Source organism: Aulostomus chinensis, chromosome 13 (assembly GCF_037954235.1).
Source record: "Aulostomus chinensis isolate RoL2024-O1b breed Wild chromosome 13, RoL_Achi_v1.0, whole genome shotgun sequence".
Lineage (NCBI taxonomy): Eukaryota > Metazoa > Chordata > Actinopteri > Syngnathiformes > Aulostomidae > Aulostomus > Aulostomus chinensis.
The window spans coordinates 14,772,501-14,788,050 of NC_141332.1; the positions used below are offsets into that span (position 1 = coordinate 14,772,501).

The 15,550-nt window shown below is 40.4% G+C and overlaps 1 protein-coding gene across 3 annotated transcripts in view; it reads right to left on the minus strand.

Moving 5' to 3' along the window:
- The window catches only part of spock1 (SPARC (osteonectin), cwcv and kazal like domains proteoglycan 1), a 99,756-nt gene that overhangs the window by 5,329 nt on the left and 78,877 nt on the right, over positions 1-15,550 (minus strand). For all 3 annotated transcript variants that reach the window (XM_086221542.1, XM_086221543.1, XM_086221544.1), the window contains exons 8-9: positions 733-852; positions 172-393 (exon numbers count right to left, since the gene is read on the minus strand). In XM_086221542.1, coding sequence (XP_086077668.1) covers positions 172-393; positions 733-852 — 342 coding nt within the window. The remainder of the gene's footprint in view (positions 1-171; positions 394-732; positions 853-15,550) is intronic.

Sequence of the window (15,550 nt, forward strand, 5' to 3'; positions counted from 1 at the left end):
GACTTACATTTTGCTACTTATTTCATATAAACATTGTGTGACAATGGAATGACCATAGTTACATGACTGTCTACTTCTCAACTTTATTTCACCTTGTAGCCCCTCCCCACATTTCCCCACATCTGTTTTCTACAATCATTTTTCTTTCCATTCCTTCCTTCCCTCGCTCACCCTCGGGTTTCTGGAAGCAGTAACACCACTCGTTGTTCGACAGCTTGCCATCCTTGAAGGAGTCACAGGAGTTAAAAAGGGGCTTCATGCATAGCTCATACTTGTCCATGTAGATGGCGCTAAGCTCTGATTGGTCCAGCAGCAGGTCAAAGTTCATGTCTAGTTTATTGAACATCCAGCCCAGGGAGTCTTTACAGATGGGCAAGATGCTTGTGTCAAAGTCTGGAAACATAACAGATGGAGGAGATAGAACAGAGAGGTGAAGATGTTAGAACAGATCCAGGTCGCTTGATTTTTCATTTTTACAAGTAGTATACTGCAATGTGTGTGTATGTGTGTGTGTGTGTGTGTGTGTGTGTGTGTGTGTGTGGACATGCACAAACACTTGTTGACACTACAGAGATCAGAGCAGAGTCGGTGTCAACAACACCATCAGTTCTTATGAGGATCAAAAAGCAGGAACAGGATCTACAAAAACAGGATGCACACAACCATGCAAGCACACACACGCATGCACATATGCACCGTTGGGGTGGGGGTTGGGGGAGGTGGTGTACTCACGTCCTGTGGCTGAGTCAAAGCTGTCAGAGGATTTGAGGTCTCTGTTGGCATCGAGGTGGAGAACTCCGAACCAGTCCTTCAGTCTGGCAGCCAGGCTGTGGAGCTGTGTGTCAGTGCAGGCTACACACACACACGCACACACACACACACACACACACACACACACACACACACACACACACACACACACACACACACACACACGAGAAGAGACTGTCAATACAAAGTCACCAGACGACAAAAAAGGCATTTTCCCCCATATTTCTCACTCCTTATCAAACTTTCATTTCATCCCAGCTATGTACTTTCCCTCTCCCTCTTCTTTCTCTTCTTTTTTGTCATCCAACTCTTTTCTGTGAGTAAACATAGTGCAGCGATAACACATACTGAAATGTTGCTATCTTTGACAGTTACCATAGGAACCCCATCTGACATATACTCACACACAGACACACACAGAGACACACACAACAATAGTTTCCTCATCAGCTGTCATCTCTACCTGTTTACCATTTAGCCCCCCAACAGACACACGCACGCACGCACACACGCACGCACACACGCACACACTGGACAAAGGCCTATTTGGAATCCCTACACATCACTTCATAGTGAAGAAAGTGAGAGGCTTTTTCATTTCACTTCATTCCGGGTGAATCTGTGTGTTTATGCGAGACCATGTATTTCTCCGTGCTACTGTCCACAGACAACATCCCAATATCAATAACATCCCTAATTAACAGTACAAAGCAGCCTCTGATTGTCCAACCCACCCCTCGCCGCGTCAACCCCGTAGACCTGTCAGGGTTTTCCTGCAAATCAAGCCGACCTCTGCCTCTGCTGTCTCCCTCGGCATCTCTCTCTGAGAATCTCCCTCTTCCTTTCTCCATCTCTCCTGAGTTTGATTGACATATTTTCCCTCTATTCTGTTTTTAGAGAGCTTGATAATGTGCCTGAAGGACGAGAGCCTTTATCCGCCTCATACTGCGCCTGCCAATCCAAATGATCCAGCTTTATCAGGGATGAGAGAAAATGCAGGAGGTTAGCATCATTCTTGCCGCTTTCTTGTTTTAGAAATTAGACAGTTCGCTGTGAAACATTGCAGCACTTTGAAGAGTTCAAAAAGTTACATATAACACAGATCACAAGGATGAGAATAAAACCTTGGAAGTGTCGTTCTAGAAAGACTAGAATCACACAGAAATTTGGACTCATTATTTCACATGCAAATAGTATGATCCTTCAGTAGAAGAGAAAATAAGACGGGGAGAACGGGGTAAGATGAACTAATGGGTCAAGTAAGTACAGTTCACATTACACAATTCACTTTGCACAGAAGCACATGGAGAGAGTTTTATTATCATTTTAACTGTTACTAATGGCTGTGAAATTATAGCTATTTACTATATTAAACACAGAAGCATTACTGTGTTCAAGTTTACAGTAGATTGTTGCAAGGTTTTTACAGTAAAAGCACCAAAATCACAGTATTTTAGTTTTACTTTAGTAATCACAATAGTCAAAGCATTACTGTAAAAATAATCACAATAGCCAGAGTTATTGCAAATAGGAAAGTAAACTACTGTATTTTTCATTTTTTCACTTCATGATTAGATGGCAAATGATGGGACAAGAGACAGCTGATGGGAGGAAACTAGCAAGAATTAATTTCATTTATAGAAACTATTGTTTCGAAATATATTTTTTGTAAATTTGTTTGTTTACTAAGGTGAGACAATCTTCACGAAAAGAAAATGGATGCTGTGGATTGAGGGGTGGGTCGTAATCCCACCTGCTGCTCACCTGGTTGACTGCACTGCCTTGGCAGCTCTCTTCACCTGTTATTATGTATTCAACTTAGCTGGAAGCCAGCACCACACTGGAGATCGTTCAGAGGTATTTATTGTCTTAAGCTGTTTTATTGAAAAGATTGAAATGTATGATTAAACATTAAAATGTAAGCGTAAATTGACAACTGAAAAGCTATTCAAAATTGCCTTCTTCCATTAAAATATTATTGGTTTTGAATAAAAAGGTGTGATTTGCTAACCAGTCATTTGTTAACATGTACATATTGTTCCAACCCTTGAATGAGGTACTCATGTTCATAGGTTTTTTTTTTTGGTCAGGATCAATCCTGACTTCACCAAGTGCAGTGCCAAGGAGCAGCTGAGCCGGAGGACTGGGAGAATGGTGAAGCAGGAGAGTTCATACATGAACCCCCGATGGAGTCTCCTTCATCAGGGACTTCACAGAGTTCAGTTGGCTACCTTGACAAGATGCAGGTGAGGTTCATAATTGCAGGTGTGTCCAGTCTTCTCCTGTCACTAACTCACTAGATGGTGATCAGTGGACGCTCTGCCCCTCTGTTCACCCGGATGTTGAAGACGTAAGGCATCATGTCCAACAACACAATCACAAAAAAAAAAAATGTGAATGAATTTTGGCTCAGGGTGCTCTGGCACCATGTAATCTTACGTGCCTACTTATGCACAAATGCCATCTAGAGGTGTGTTCACACAACGCGACTATCATGAGTCCATTAATTGGCTCAAAATGGGTCATTTGCCACAGTCGTGTCGCCTCAGTGATGTCACACCAGCTTGGTTCTGCCTCCAGTTTCTACACGAAACTTTATTGATGATTTTGGCAAAAAGAGCCCCCATCCGACACGGACACAAAGTACCTTAGTGCGCACACGCACACGCACACGCACACACACACACACACACACACACACACACACACACACACACACACACACACACACACACACACACACACACCAGGATATATACACGATGCAATACAAAGTAATTGTAAATCTAACTGCCAATGTATTTTCCTCTTTAATTTCAGGATTCCAACTGGGATCCTGAAATTAAAGGTCTCCAAGGTCAAGACATGTGCAGCCATAGACCTTGATGTCAAGTGGTAGGGGAATGAAAGGGTTTCTGTCAAACAAGCAGTTTTTTTAATCATTTCTGTTTCAAATGTTGCATCTTACCGTTATTACAGTGTCAAGATGCATTGCTCATGCAAATGTTCGGCATTTTACATTACACTTCTCTTGTGTGTGTGTCTGTGTTTTTTTTTTTTAACATGTAGAATTGTGAAGCCCTGTCTGTGAGTATTTGGAGCTCATGGGCCAGACAGGCATTTTTGTTTTTGAGGTTTTCTTTGATGTTGTTATCATTCCAGCATCAAAAGGTTCGTTGATATATTTTTGGTTTCTAAAGTGGTACTTGGAAACTTGGTTTGGTAAATATTGGTATTTGGTCTGAAAAGTCTGTTTTATCACATACCTGTTCACCAAATGTCTCAAATAAATATTAGCTTTTGTAAAGCTACTGACTTTTTTTTTGCAGTTAACAGAAATAGTTTAGAATATGGGTGATTTAAATCGTACAGTGAGAAACTGAATTTGCTGTGACTACTGTTAGTCGTACTGTATTGTCATATACAATACCATCCATCCAATCATTTTCTTCTGCTTAGTCCTGTTCAGGGTTGTGGGGGGGGGGGGGGGGGGGCTGGAGCCTATCCCAGCAGCCTTTGGGTGAGAGGCAGGGTTCACCCTGGACGGGTCACCAGTCCATCACAGCGCCAACACATAGAGACAGACAACCATTCACACTCACAGTCACACCTACGGTCAATTTAGAGTATCAATCAGCCTCGTCCCCTCTTGATGTCTTTGGACTGTGGGAGGAAGCTGGAGTACCAGAGAGAACCCACGCAGGAACAGGGAGAACATGCAGACTCACACAGAAAGATCCTGTGATGGAGCCGGGACTCGAACCCGGAACCTTCTTAGTGTGAGGCGACAGTGCTAACCACTGCACCACCGTGCTGCTCATATACAATAACACAAATAAAATCCAGTGCTTAACACAAACCAGCACTGTAAATGTAATTAAAATCACAGTATTTCATCAATATTTTTCTTCCAGTTACAGAAAACAACCAATACTGTAAATATGACTAAAATCACAGTATTATATTGATATTGTTTTATACAGTTAATCAATACTGGAAATACAACCAGAAGCACAGTGTTTAATTGTTTTTTTTATTTTACAGTGAATAATTAAAATATTGTAAATAGAAATACTGTGCCCTAACTGTAAGAAAGATTTACATTAAGTCTCTGGCCAATTGTTGCCAGTTACTAATGCAAATTTTAAGGTAATTTTGTTATAGTGTTGGCTGAAGTTAACTCGGGGTTTTGAAACAAATGTATTACTCGAGTTACCTGGACCCTTAACAAAATTACTTGTTTTCATTGGGTACATACCCATAATTGGAAAATAAATACAAGTTTATTTGCAGTAAAATCATCAAATCAATATTTTGTATGTACTTGTGGGATCATGAGAGTGTTGCAGCTGCAGTCACAATAGACACCCTCAGGTAACAGACTGGAGCTGAAGGGAGAGAAATAACATTTATCTGGCTTGCTATCTGTGTGACATTATGTCTGGAATCCCAAGGTGGTGTGTGTGTGTGTGTGTGTGTTTGTGTGTGTGTGTGTGTGTGTGTGTGTGTGTCTGTAATATGACCCCTCAGGACCAGACGGATAACATTTCCACTGTCTAGAGCAGAGAAAGTGCAAAATACTAACAGCTTAACATTATCTGTCTTCACCTCCCAACTAAAATGGTTCCTCCCGCAGAAGTGGAGTCCTTCTGCTCTCCTCCGAACACAGACCTCAGACAACATGTTATCCCTCTTTTTGCGACCTTCCTCATTCTTGACATTAGATTTACCCTTCATTGTCCTCCTCTCTGTCCGCGCTCATTGCCGTTTGAAGCACTCCTTGCTTTTGCGATTCATTTGTCGCCTTTGAGAAAAGCTCCTTCGTTCATCTCCATTCTCTGCCTCTCTACCTCTTCTCGTCAGTTTTCGGGTATACAACAGAAGCCATTTATCACACCTGGCTCTACCAATCTCACTTTCTCTCGACTTGGAGGACCGCTCTGATATGCCCCTGCTCTTCTGTTTCCTCCTCTTCCCTAAATTGCTTTGAGTGCTTCATTTCCCATCTCTCTCCTTACTCATCCCCCCCTAGACTCCAAATATTTCAGTGTTTCTTTTTCTCTCTTTGATATCCACTCTCCACCCCCCTCCATTTCTTTTAACTCGGCTGCTCTGACTGTGCCTTCTCTCTATCTCTCAAGGACTTTGTACACTCTCAATGAGACTCGATGGACCCCTCTTATCTTTTTCTCTCAGTGTGACCCAAATTGCTTCGGACAGGCCCGACATTGTCGCCTGTGCTTCAAGTTCTTTTGTCGAGCAATGAGTCAGAAAGTCGGCGCTGAAAAACTGCAGTCAGAAAGAAAATTGATGAAGTGTCTCAGAGTTACTTTGCACCAACATTGCAGGCCGCTACATGCTCAGATTTACACAGGTCTTATTTTTGCTTTGAAATAAAATCTGTATTTTTGAAGGTATACGTCATCATTTTAGGCTGTCCAAACTCTAAATTAGTTATTTTTAAAGGGTTAAAAAAAAATAAAAATTTAGAGATGATTCACAAGGAACAAACAAACAAAACACCCTCAAAAAATACCACCATTATTCAGCTTGTTTTTCTTTGTGATGCTTGATAGTTGGAGCCTTTCATGAAGATCCTGGTAACTCAAGTGGATGTTTTGTTCTGAGGGGGTTCTTGCGGTACGACAGAAACAAACGCAGGTCTGGGAATTACTTCACAAAGTGCTGATTCATTCACAGCTGCTGATGGTTTGTTCCAAGTTGAAGGTTTAACTTTTTTCTCTCTCTTTTTTTTTAATTCCAATATCAGTTTTGAAAGACAAATCTCATCTTGGACATAGCCGACATTTCTTTTGCAGTGCTCTAAATTAATTTGATAAAAGTTTCAATTTATTTCCAAGGGCTTAATATATTTTTTATTTTTTTTTAAATGAATACAAGGTGACAAAAACCTAAATTGAAGACTCTAGAAAATGAGAGTGAAAACTGCTGTGTTGTGGTCCTCAGGCCTGTGGATGAGGGGCGCCTGCGTCCAGTCACCCAGCTGGACCTCCTCTTCGGCCTGGACAAGATGAAGGAGTCTAAACGGGCCACAGCCTTTATGCTACCCAGCGTCTCAGAAGTTCCCCTGGACTAGACCCTCCCCAGCTCAGTGAGCCCAGGGCCTCCTGATGGAGGTGTGTCTGGAGGGGCTGGACAGCAGCTGTAGGTGTTGTAGACTTAGGGCTTAATATTACAATGTATTGTCAGCAGGGTCATGTTTTCTTGTTTGATACTGTGAAATAGTAGACTAAGAATATATATATATATATATTTTTTTTTTTTTTTACTGTATGAGACAGCATTTATTTGACTGAAATTATAAGTACATTTGACAAAGGACTGAGCCTAAATTAAAAAAAAACAACAAACAAAACAGCTGCCAGAATCAACACCACTGAGTGAAAAATCCTAAATGCAAATGGTGTGTGAAACAAAGGGGATAAACACACCCATTCGCCACAGCAACCACCAATAACAAGCCATGACTCAGCAAGCTGTGTAATAAAAAAAATAAAACACTCGTTGCATCTGAGGAAACTATGGGTAGAGCGTGTCAGCCTTGCGGAAACTGCAGTGTTATTTAGTGGTTTTAATTTTATCGATTTGTAGCCATGGGACTTCAGCAGCCAGAGCAGACAGAAGCCTTTGGCTAAGCTGTCCTATTAGATCTTCACATTGGCTGCTAATAAAAACATAACCGTCTGATGTTCCCTTTCATTCTTATTGTTGATTGTGAACATGTAGCACAGAGTTTTGGCGCCCCAACCCTTCTCAGATCGTTTACCTGGGAACCGACTGAAGATGAAGCGGACACACCGGCTGCTTTCATAGAGGAGAGGCTATCGATCAGAGCTGCTGGGAATTACCTTCTCATCCTCCTTCCTTTCCTCGCTCCCCAACACCTCCTCACTTCTGCTCATGCTCACATCTGTGAACTCACATCAGTAGGAACTGGCAGCCAAACCCCCCCCCCCCAACAAATCATCAGATTTCCAGCCAGATGCAGAAACACATGCGTCCTGCTCTATGTGAGTGAAATTACATCAACACCGCAGGCAAGCACGAAATAATTCAGCATCATGTTGCACTTTAATCTGCATAAAGGAGAATTAAAACAGTTGTTTGTATTTTTAGTTTCTCTGTGTTGATAAACTCCAACTAGTCAATACTGCAGTGACCAAACGAACACTTGCAGACTTTCAGGACTTGATGATTCATGTAGTAAGAAGCTCTCTAATGAGGGATTCTTCTTCTGAATCTACTGGTGTGCAGCAGTGTCACCATCCGTTGATCTGGAGTTTGGAGAAAGCAGGAAATCAGGGACCAGACTCATGCAAAGGGGTTCAGAAGCAGAAGCCAGGAAAAAGTTCACATGAATGTTTTCTTTAATAAAGCTGATGAGGGTGCTCGTGTGGTAAGGAAGGGAGTAAAATCACCGGGAATCAAACCAGAGAAAAACCACCATGGACACAGGAAATAAATCCACTGGCAGGATCCGTCAACAACGCCAGGAAGAGGAGACAATCCTTAAAGAGGATGAAAACAGAGCTGTAGGGCTGATCAATAACAAGATGCAGAATTAGGGATGGGGCAAGTAATCAACGGAAGCAGGAAAACCAAGCAAAAACAGGAAGGGAGAGCAACATGAGGGTAGAACTACAAAATAAAACAGGAAGTGGCAATTGAGATGAAATATTATGAGTCCAGACCAGACTTATGTCTAAAGATCAGTTTCTTCTAAGAAATGCAGTAGATAATAATTATTCAATAAGTAAAATACAATAAGGTGCTAGACCGATACCTGCTCTGTGTATTAATTTTGTTGACCCAAAATGCTCAGGAGTTTTCAACACTTGTTGTTCTCAAGGGTTCTCAGTTGATAAAATAAAACCCTGTTCTTGTTTTTGCCTCCACATAACCATTCCTTTTTTCCAACATTATGCTTTCCAATCACATAAAGAGAGCCATCCGAATCAGTGTGACCATTTCCAGACATCATCTTTCTCATCTCTCACATCAACCTGCAATCACAACTCATGTTTGTTTTTAAAAAAAAAACAACAACTCCATTTTCCCTCAAGTTCTTTGTTCCGCTTATTCTGTCTCATCTTTTTGATTCGTCCCTCGATCACGACTTTAGCTTCTGACTTACTATTATTTACATTTTCATGACAAATGCCATTTTTCACAGTTCTTTTTTTTTTTGTTGATTCATCAACCATCTCATTCCAATCACCTCCAAGACAGGGCCAACACAAATCCAGCAGATAAGCGCAATGCGTGGAGTCTAAATAATGATGGGAGTACTTGAAACAATAAATCCTCTCTCCTCCCGGACGTGTGACATTTTACACTCATCAACGCTGCACAACATTCTGATGCTATTACCCCACCAACACTGTTCTTTTTCTCCCGCTGGCTGGACATCCTCGACCCATTGCAATGACAAGCATTGCATCTCATGTGAAAAAACAATGAGTCTCTTTCCACACAACAGTTAAAATGGGTAGATTTGACAACAAATGACTGTTGGAATAAATATGTGGGACACAAAAAGAACGTAAAAGCTATAAACCTATTCTCTTCACCTCATTTCACCAAACTTTTGGTTCAATTTGCAAAATAATGAATGTAACTTAAGAGTCCGGAGCAGCACTTCGGGGCCATTTCACTACATTTTGAAACACTGTTTCAGCATTGAATAATTTTGAGACCCTAACCCTGAAAACATAGGAAGATTTACCCAAGGCTTGGTACCAATTTACCACCAATATCTGGTTACTCTCTAAAATGATGGTCTGGATTGTATCTCTCATTGTACTTCAACACTCTTCTCATTCTCCATCACATTTACACCTCATATGCAGTAAAGTCAAAGATTTCCTCTAAAGGGAAAATAGTTTGGAATAAACACTGACTGAATTCAACAAAGATTCTGTAAAAAACAAACAAACAAACAAAAAAAATCAGTATTTCCCTTCCACTATTACACATTCCCCATACACTACATTAATATAAGAAAAAAAAACTGCTTGGTTCAAATAATTATCTTAAGGTTACCCATCAAAAGACTTTCAAGTTCAACCTGGTTTATTAAGTTGCCCTTTAAATCTAATGAGCCCTTTCTCAGCACAAGAAATAGAACATAAAAACTACCAAAACTGTTCAGTGAGTGCTGAAAATTGGAATGTTGCTCGGCAAAACAAAAGTGTGCCTGTTAATAATGCTTGAAAAAGAAACGCATTGATGATGGCCGACTCACACGCTTTTCAATAATGATGCGGGCATCTGCACCGATGAACGATGAATGAAAATACCATGGAGTGGACTCTACCACTCACTTTGTAATTTTTTTGGAATCTTATTTTCAAGAACTGCCTTAAGCTTACGATGATGATCCCTCTATTCTGTTGGGAAAGTTTAACTCAAATAAAAAGAAATTTAACAATTCCAAAGTGTAAAGATTATACAAGCTAAGGGGCAGAAAAGATGCTTTTATGAGTGAGACAGAAAATGAGTTTTACACCATCCCTAAGCAGTAGGAAAATGATTCAGCTGCGACCCTGATCTGTCTCTATTTATTTTGGACACTTTGGTGAGGAGTTTGCATATCCTGGAATTCGAAGAGAAGTGGAAGCAGCTTGAGGGTCAACCTGAGGTTATTGTAGATTGAAGAGGATTACACCAATGTGCTGTCACCTTCAATATTTCATTTAACAACAAGCTTTGGTTCAAGAGTAGTAGGTTGAGTGTTTATTTCCTCCGTGTGTAATCTGTTTTGAGGGACATTTTGATGATGGATACGGCCAGAAGAAATACAAATTTGGTTTTAGCACATTGTTGTACATTCTGTACTGCTGAACTCCAGACTGTCTATTATCTAGCTATGATGGATTGAGCTGGTCAAGGTTTTAGTTCAGGAGCACACTGCTAATCTGTGTAACATAATGCAAGGATGACCAAGGCTGATGGTGCTGAGGGGGGCCAAGACTGACATCTTGTATCCTGAAGCCATTCAGGGCAGATCTACACAAAACACACCCCTACATAGAGGGATTTATTTCATTTTGATGATTTACGTGCTGTTTAACTGACATATAAACAAAAAAACCCCAAATAAAACAAAAAACTTTACATCATCACCACAAATCTGTTCTCTAGAGTTGCTGGAATTTATCTCATTTCTACACAATTCGCCAAGTTTGTCACATGGATAGAGAGGAAAAGGAGGGCGGGGATCACCTTGAGACATCGGGAACGTGATCCGATAAGATCAAGATGAAAAGATAGAGGAGAGGAGATGGAGGCGGTGGTGTGAGATGACCCTTCTTAACAAGGTAACAGAGGAAGAAAGAAATGACCTGAGACAGTCAGATAGGAGATATGAAGAAGATAGGTCAGATTCATTAAAAAGATACAAGGCTGTGTTTGATTGTCTTTGCCCTACAGCTCGCAGCTCTCTGAAACAATCTCATTGGTGGAGAGTTGAGCTTATCCCAGATAATGATCAGTAATACACTGTTTCTCCCGAGTTTGCGACAGTCAGAGAGGAGGAGAGAGAGAGAAGGAGAGGGAGACGGCTTTAACATCATCTCTGCCTCCAAGAAATACTTTTCAGGGAAATGTAAACAGAATACTTGTCCATAGAATGGTTTAGGTCTTAAAGTAGGTAATGTCCTGTTCGTCGTCTCAAAGTGAGTGAGTTTTATGAAGAAATGTTTGATTAAATTCTTGAAATAAGGTTTCTATGTTTTAATGTTTTGTTCAATTTAGAGGATTTTTTTGCTTGCACACTTGTTTTATGCTTCCATAAAATTTTAATTGTGTCAACATTTCAATCCTGCATGTATCGTCACCTCTTTCGCTGTACGGCCGTGGGATGAGAGGGAAGCCCACCAGAAAAGTCTTTGTTCAAGGGGCATGAAATCCGTACAGTACATATCATAGTGTTTTTAATGTGTCTCATGAAAAGGCAGTTGTGAACCAGCTGCTAAACAAGACTACCGAGTTTGTCCAGGAATCTCAAACATCATCATAATTAAAAAAAAAAAAAGGAAGCACAAAGCTAGTTGTGATGTCGAAGACATGCATCTGTGCTGAAATTTCTTAATATTATAAAGGGATCTTTGTTCTTGTAACAATCCATGAGAAAAGTCCGGTTCATTAGTGAAGATGATCTTATTAAACAAAGTCTCATCATGTTCCGTTAGCCACAGAACTTATTTTCAGCAATCATCAAAAATCCAATGTTAAAATTCCATTGGCTTTTGTTTACAGTTTCTCACTGTGATGCTAAATTCCATGTTGGCCAAAAGAAATGTCCCCACTGGCTGCAGCATGTTTTTTGGTGCTGCTTTTGTGAACAATTTCATTCTGTCAGAGGTAAAAGCACTTTCAGTGGATGGACTCAGATGCAGACAGTTACTGCTCACGACTCAATATTACACTGATTCCAACATTAATCAATTTAACACCAGGATAAAATAGGACTGAGGTTGAGAAAACAAATTCACTTCAAAATCTATTTTTTGTGAATGCAAATGAATCCAATGAATATCTGTCAAGCTGCTTGTTTTGATAAGATATTTTCTTCTCCCCATATTACACATTTCATTGTGCGCTCAATCAACCAGGTGTGTAGCTTATCCTTGATAAGAATGGCTTTTGTCTGATTTTCTTAACATGCTCTAAAGGCCCTCATTACAGCCGCCAGCACTCCCTAAGCAATTGGGAGGTGTTAAAAGAGGATAGGAAGTTAGGAGGCAGAATGGAGGAGAACATAATGTGTCCTCCTGCATGCTCACTGTGGGCTCCCAGACAGAATTACCGGGACAGATTTAATTTAGCGAGGGGGGATTCAGCCCATTCAGCCTCCTAACAGTTCTCTTTGTTCTCTTGTTGTCAAAAATAGGTGAAAGCACACTGTCAATGAATACAATAAAAGATTACCATGAGCAGTAGTGATGTTGGTCGTGACATGGTTAGCAGCAGGAACACCATTGTGCGGCGTGACTCACTGTTTTATATTTGACAGTGATGATGCGAAATGTCGTCGTAGTGCTGCCTCAGGGGTGAATGACGGATCAAATTGAATGTCAGGTTCTTTGTGTCACTTCACAAACAGGCCGACAGCAGCTATTGCTCCTCTCACTAAAGCAGTTGTTGATTGTGGAAAATAAAGCAATTATGCTCCACAATTATACTGTTATTATGAGCTGTGGCTTTTTTTTGTTGTTGCCTCCTCTGTGCCCCTGACAGTTTTCTGACAGTTTCATTACAGAGAAAAATGTGTAGACACGTGTGAAGAACAAGGAGGTGATGTGCAAGACTGACAGCGACATGAATGCGCTCACACACACACACACACACATATATGCACGCATTCACACTCGCACGCATACACACAAATACGTTTTCAAAGCTCCTCAGGATGCATTTTTATTTTTTCATTGTGGTCCACAATATGAATACAATAGCTTTTAATTTGTCCTGGCACCTATTTTACTGTCGTAAAATTCCACTGGAGATTTGGCTTTTCCCTCATTTTTATGATAACAAAATGCAATCAGGTACAAGTGCAAGTGTGCTTGCAAACACTCCAGAGTGCAATATTACAAAAGTAACCTCCAAAATAAAAAAAAATTTAAATAGAAACTATTCATATTGCACCACAAACACCTCTACTCAATTTGCTTGCTTGGCACATTAGCAGACTCTTATGTAATGACACAACTGGTGCAGGAAGAAGACTGTCCCTTAGTAATAACGTAGACAATTATAAACTGTGGTGTTTCCCAAACTGAACAAATACTGTCCATAAAAAAACAGAAACCTGCCTCAGCTCATTTGTGTTAAGATGCTGTCTTTTTTATGGACAGATTTAGCGACTTGTTCTTAAACTTCACATGCTTTTAGTCTTTGTTATCGACTCAGCTGATGCAGTGTCACGCTCAGTTTAATAGAAGTAGAAAAGAGTTGTTATTGTTAGATTCAACTGAAGATAAAATTACAACAGAAAAATCTTGCTTTTCAGTTAAACTCGTCAGTTAATCTCTTTAAGGTGTCATGTTTTCTGTTGACTCGGTTCTCAAGGTCCAATTAGGAGATTCTTAAAATCCTTCACGCCTTTTTCCGTGTTAGATGAGGATAAACATTATATTCCATTAAAACCAAATGGTCGCAGCAAGTCAAATAATGCTGTAGTACTTTTCCCATTACCAGAGTTTATGGAGCCTTAAGTGTTCTTACAGCTGTTGTTTAGTTTCAGGAGGTAAATTTCTTTTCCTTTAGGAGGTTATAGTAAATCAAGCTTGAGGCACCACAACTACAACTAACCCAACACCACCACCCTGTTTTGTCTCTGACTTCAGCATCTGATAACCTCCTGAAGTTCTTTTGCCTCCAAAGTTTTTTCCCCCACTCTTCCACACATCTTTCCCCTCTTTCCCCTTTTTGTCAGTGGTCTTTAGTTTTGAAGGTTGCGTTGTTCCTTGTAAAAATCACCACATGATGGCTTTCTAATTAGCCTGTAATGGGAGCAAGCAGCGGACCAGAGGCATGGTTTAGTGGAGCAGCTGATGTCCTGTAGGTTGTTTAGATGTGCCTACAACACATGTTAATGTGTGTGTGTGTGTGTGTGTGTGTGTGCGTGTGTGTGCGTGTGTGTGCGTGCATGTGCGCGTGTGTACCAAACTGACAAAAACACGGTAAACCAGAATTACAGAACCTATAATTTTAGCAAGGACTCCCAGCAGTTTTCGATCACATGACTACTGAATGAGTCTGTTACTGAGCATTTACCTGCCAGGGATCTACCTGCTTCTCATGAGGCTTGGTGAGTGTTAATGGAGGCTGATGTTGATTTAACCTCCAATGAACTGAAGGAAGTATTTCATGCAACCTTTGTCTTCTTGTGCTATAATTACTGCAATAAAAGAGTCACCATTGTAAATGTTATAGCATCGTTAGAGACATGTTTAATAATCTTACCATTTCAGAGCCACGGACACTATCACTGCGAGAGTACTACGGATACAAATGCACAGTATATCAAATGATGAGGGTGCAGTGATATGTGTGCAGGTTGATGTCTTATCCTTAGCAGGACCAAAAAAAAGAAAAAAAGAAAAATTTACACATAAAACCAACAATTTAAGAGAAATATTTACTGACCGGACATGAATGTTCAAATCTTGTTGAACCTTACAGTAAACAGAGAGAATCACCTGGCTGCAATCTCAACTCAGCACGCAACCTGCCTGCACCACTACTGCCAACTCCTGACAGATACTCCATCAGAAAAGCTCGGACCTCTTATCTTTTATCTGTAATGATCAGAGCACTGGCTGTACTGGACTGCAAAGTGACATTCCTGATAAGAAGATAGAGCAAGTGTGAAAGAAACCAGTCCAATCAGAACATGACATGATGGAAGACAGCTTTTTAAGATATAACTTACAGAAAGAGCGAAAGTAGAAGAATAGATTGTGAGAAGCATAATAAAAAAAAATGCTACATGTTGAATCTGTTCAAGAAAAAGATTTTCTTCAAGTCTCTTTCCAAGAAAATTGACTGGAAAGGTTCTAAAAGCAGGTGGAAACAAAAACACATGAGCCAAGTGCCCCCTAGTGGCCATAATAATTATGAAAGGGAAGGTCTGCGTAAGGACACTAATGAATGGGTCAAACAAATAACGGGCATTGACAGTTGAAGGATGGTCAAGTCTCTGTTGTCATGTCAACATCCAACATTTTTCTTTAACCCTAAATTTAGTGTC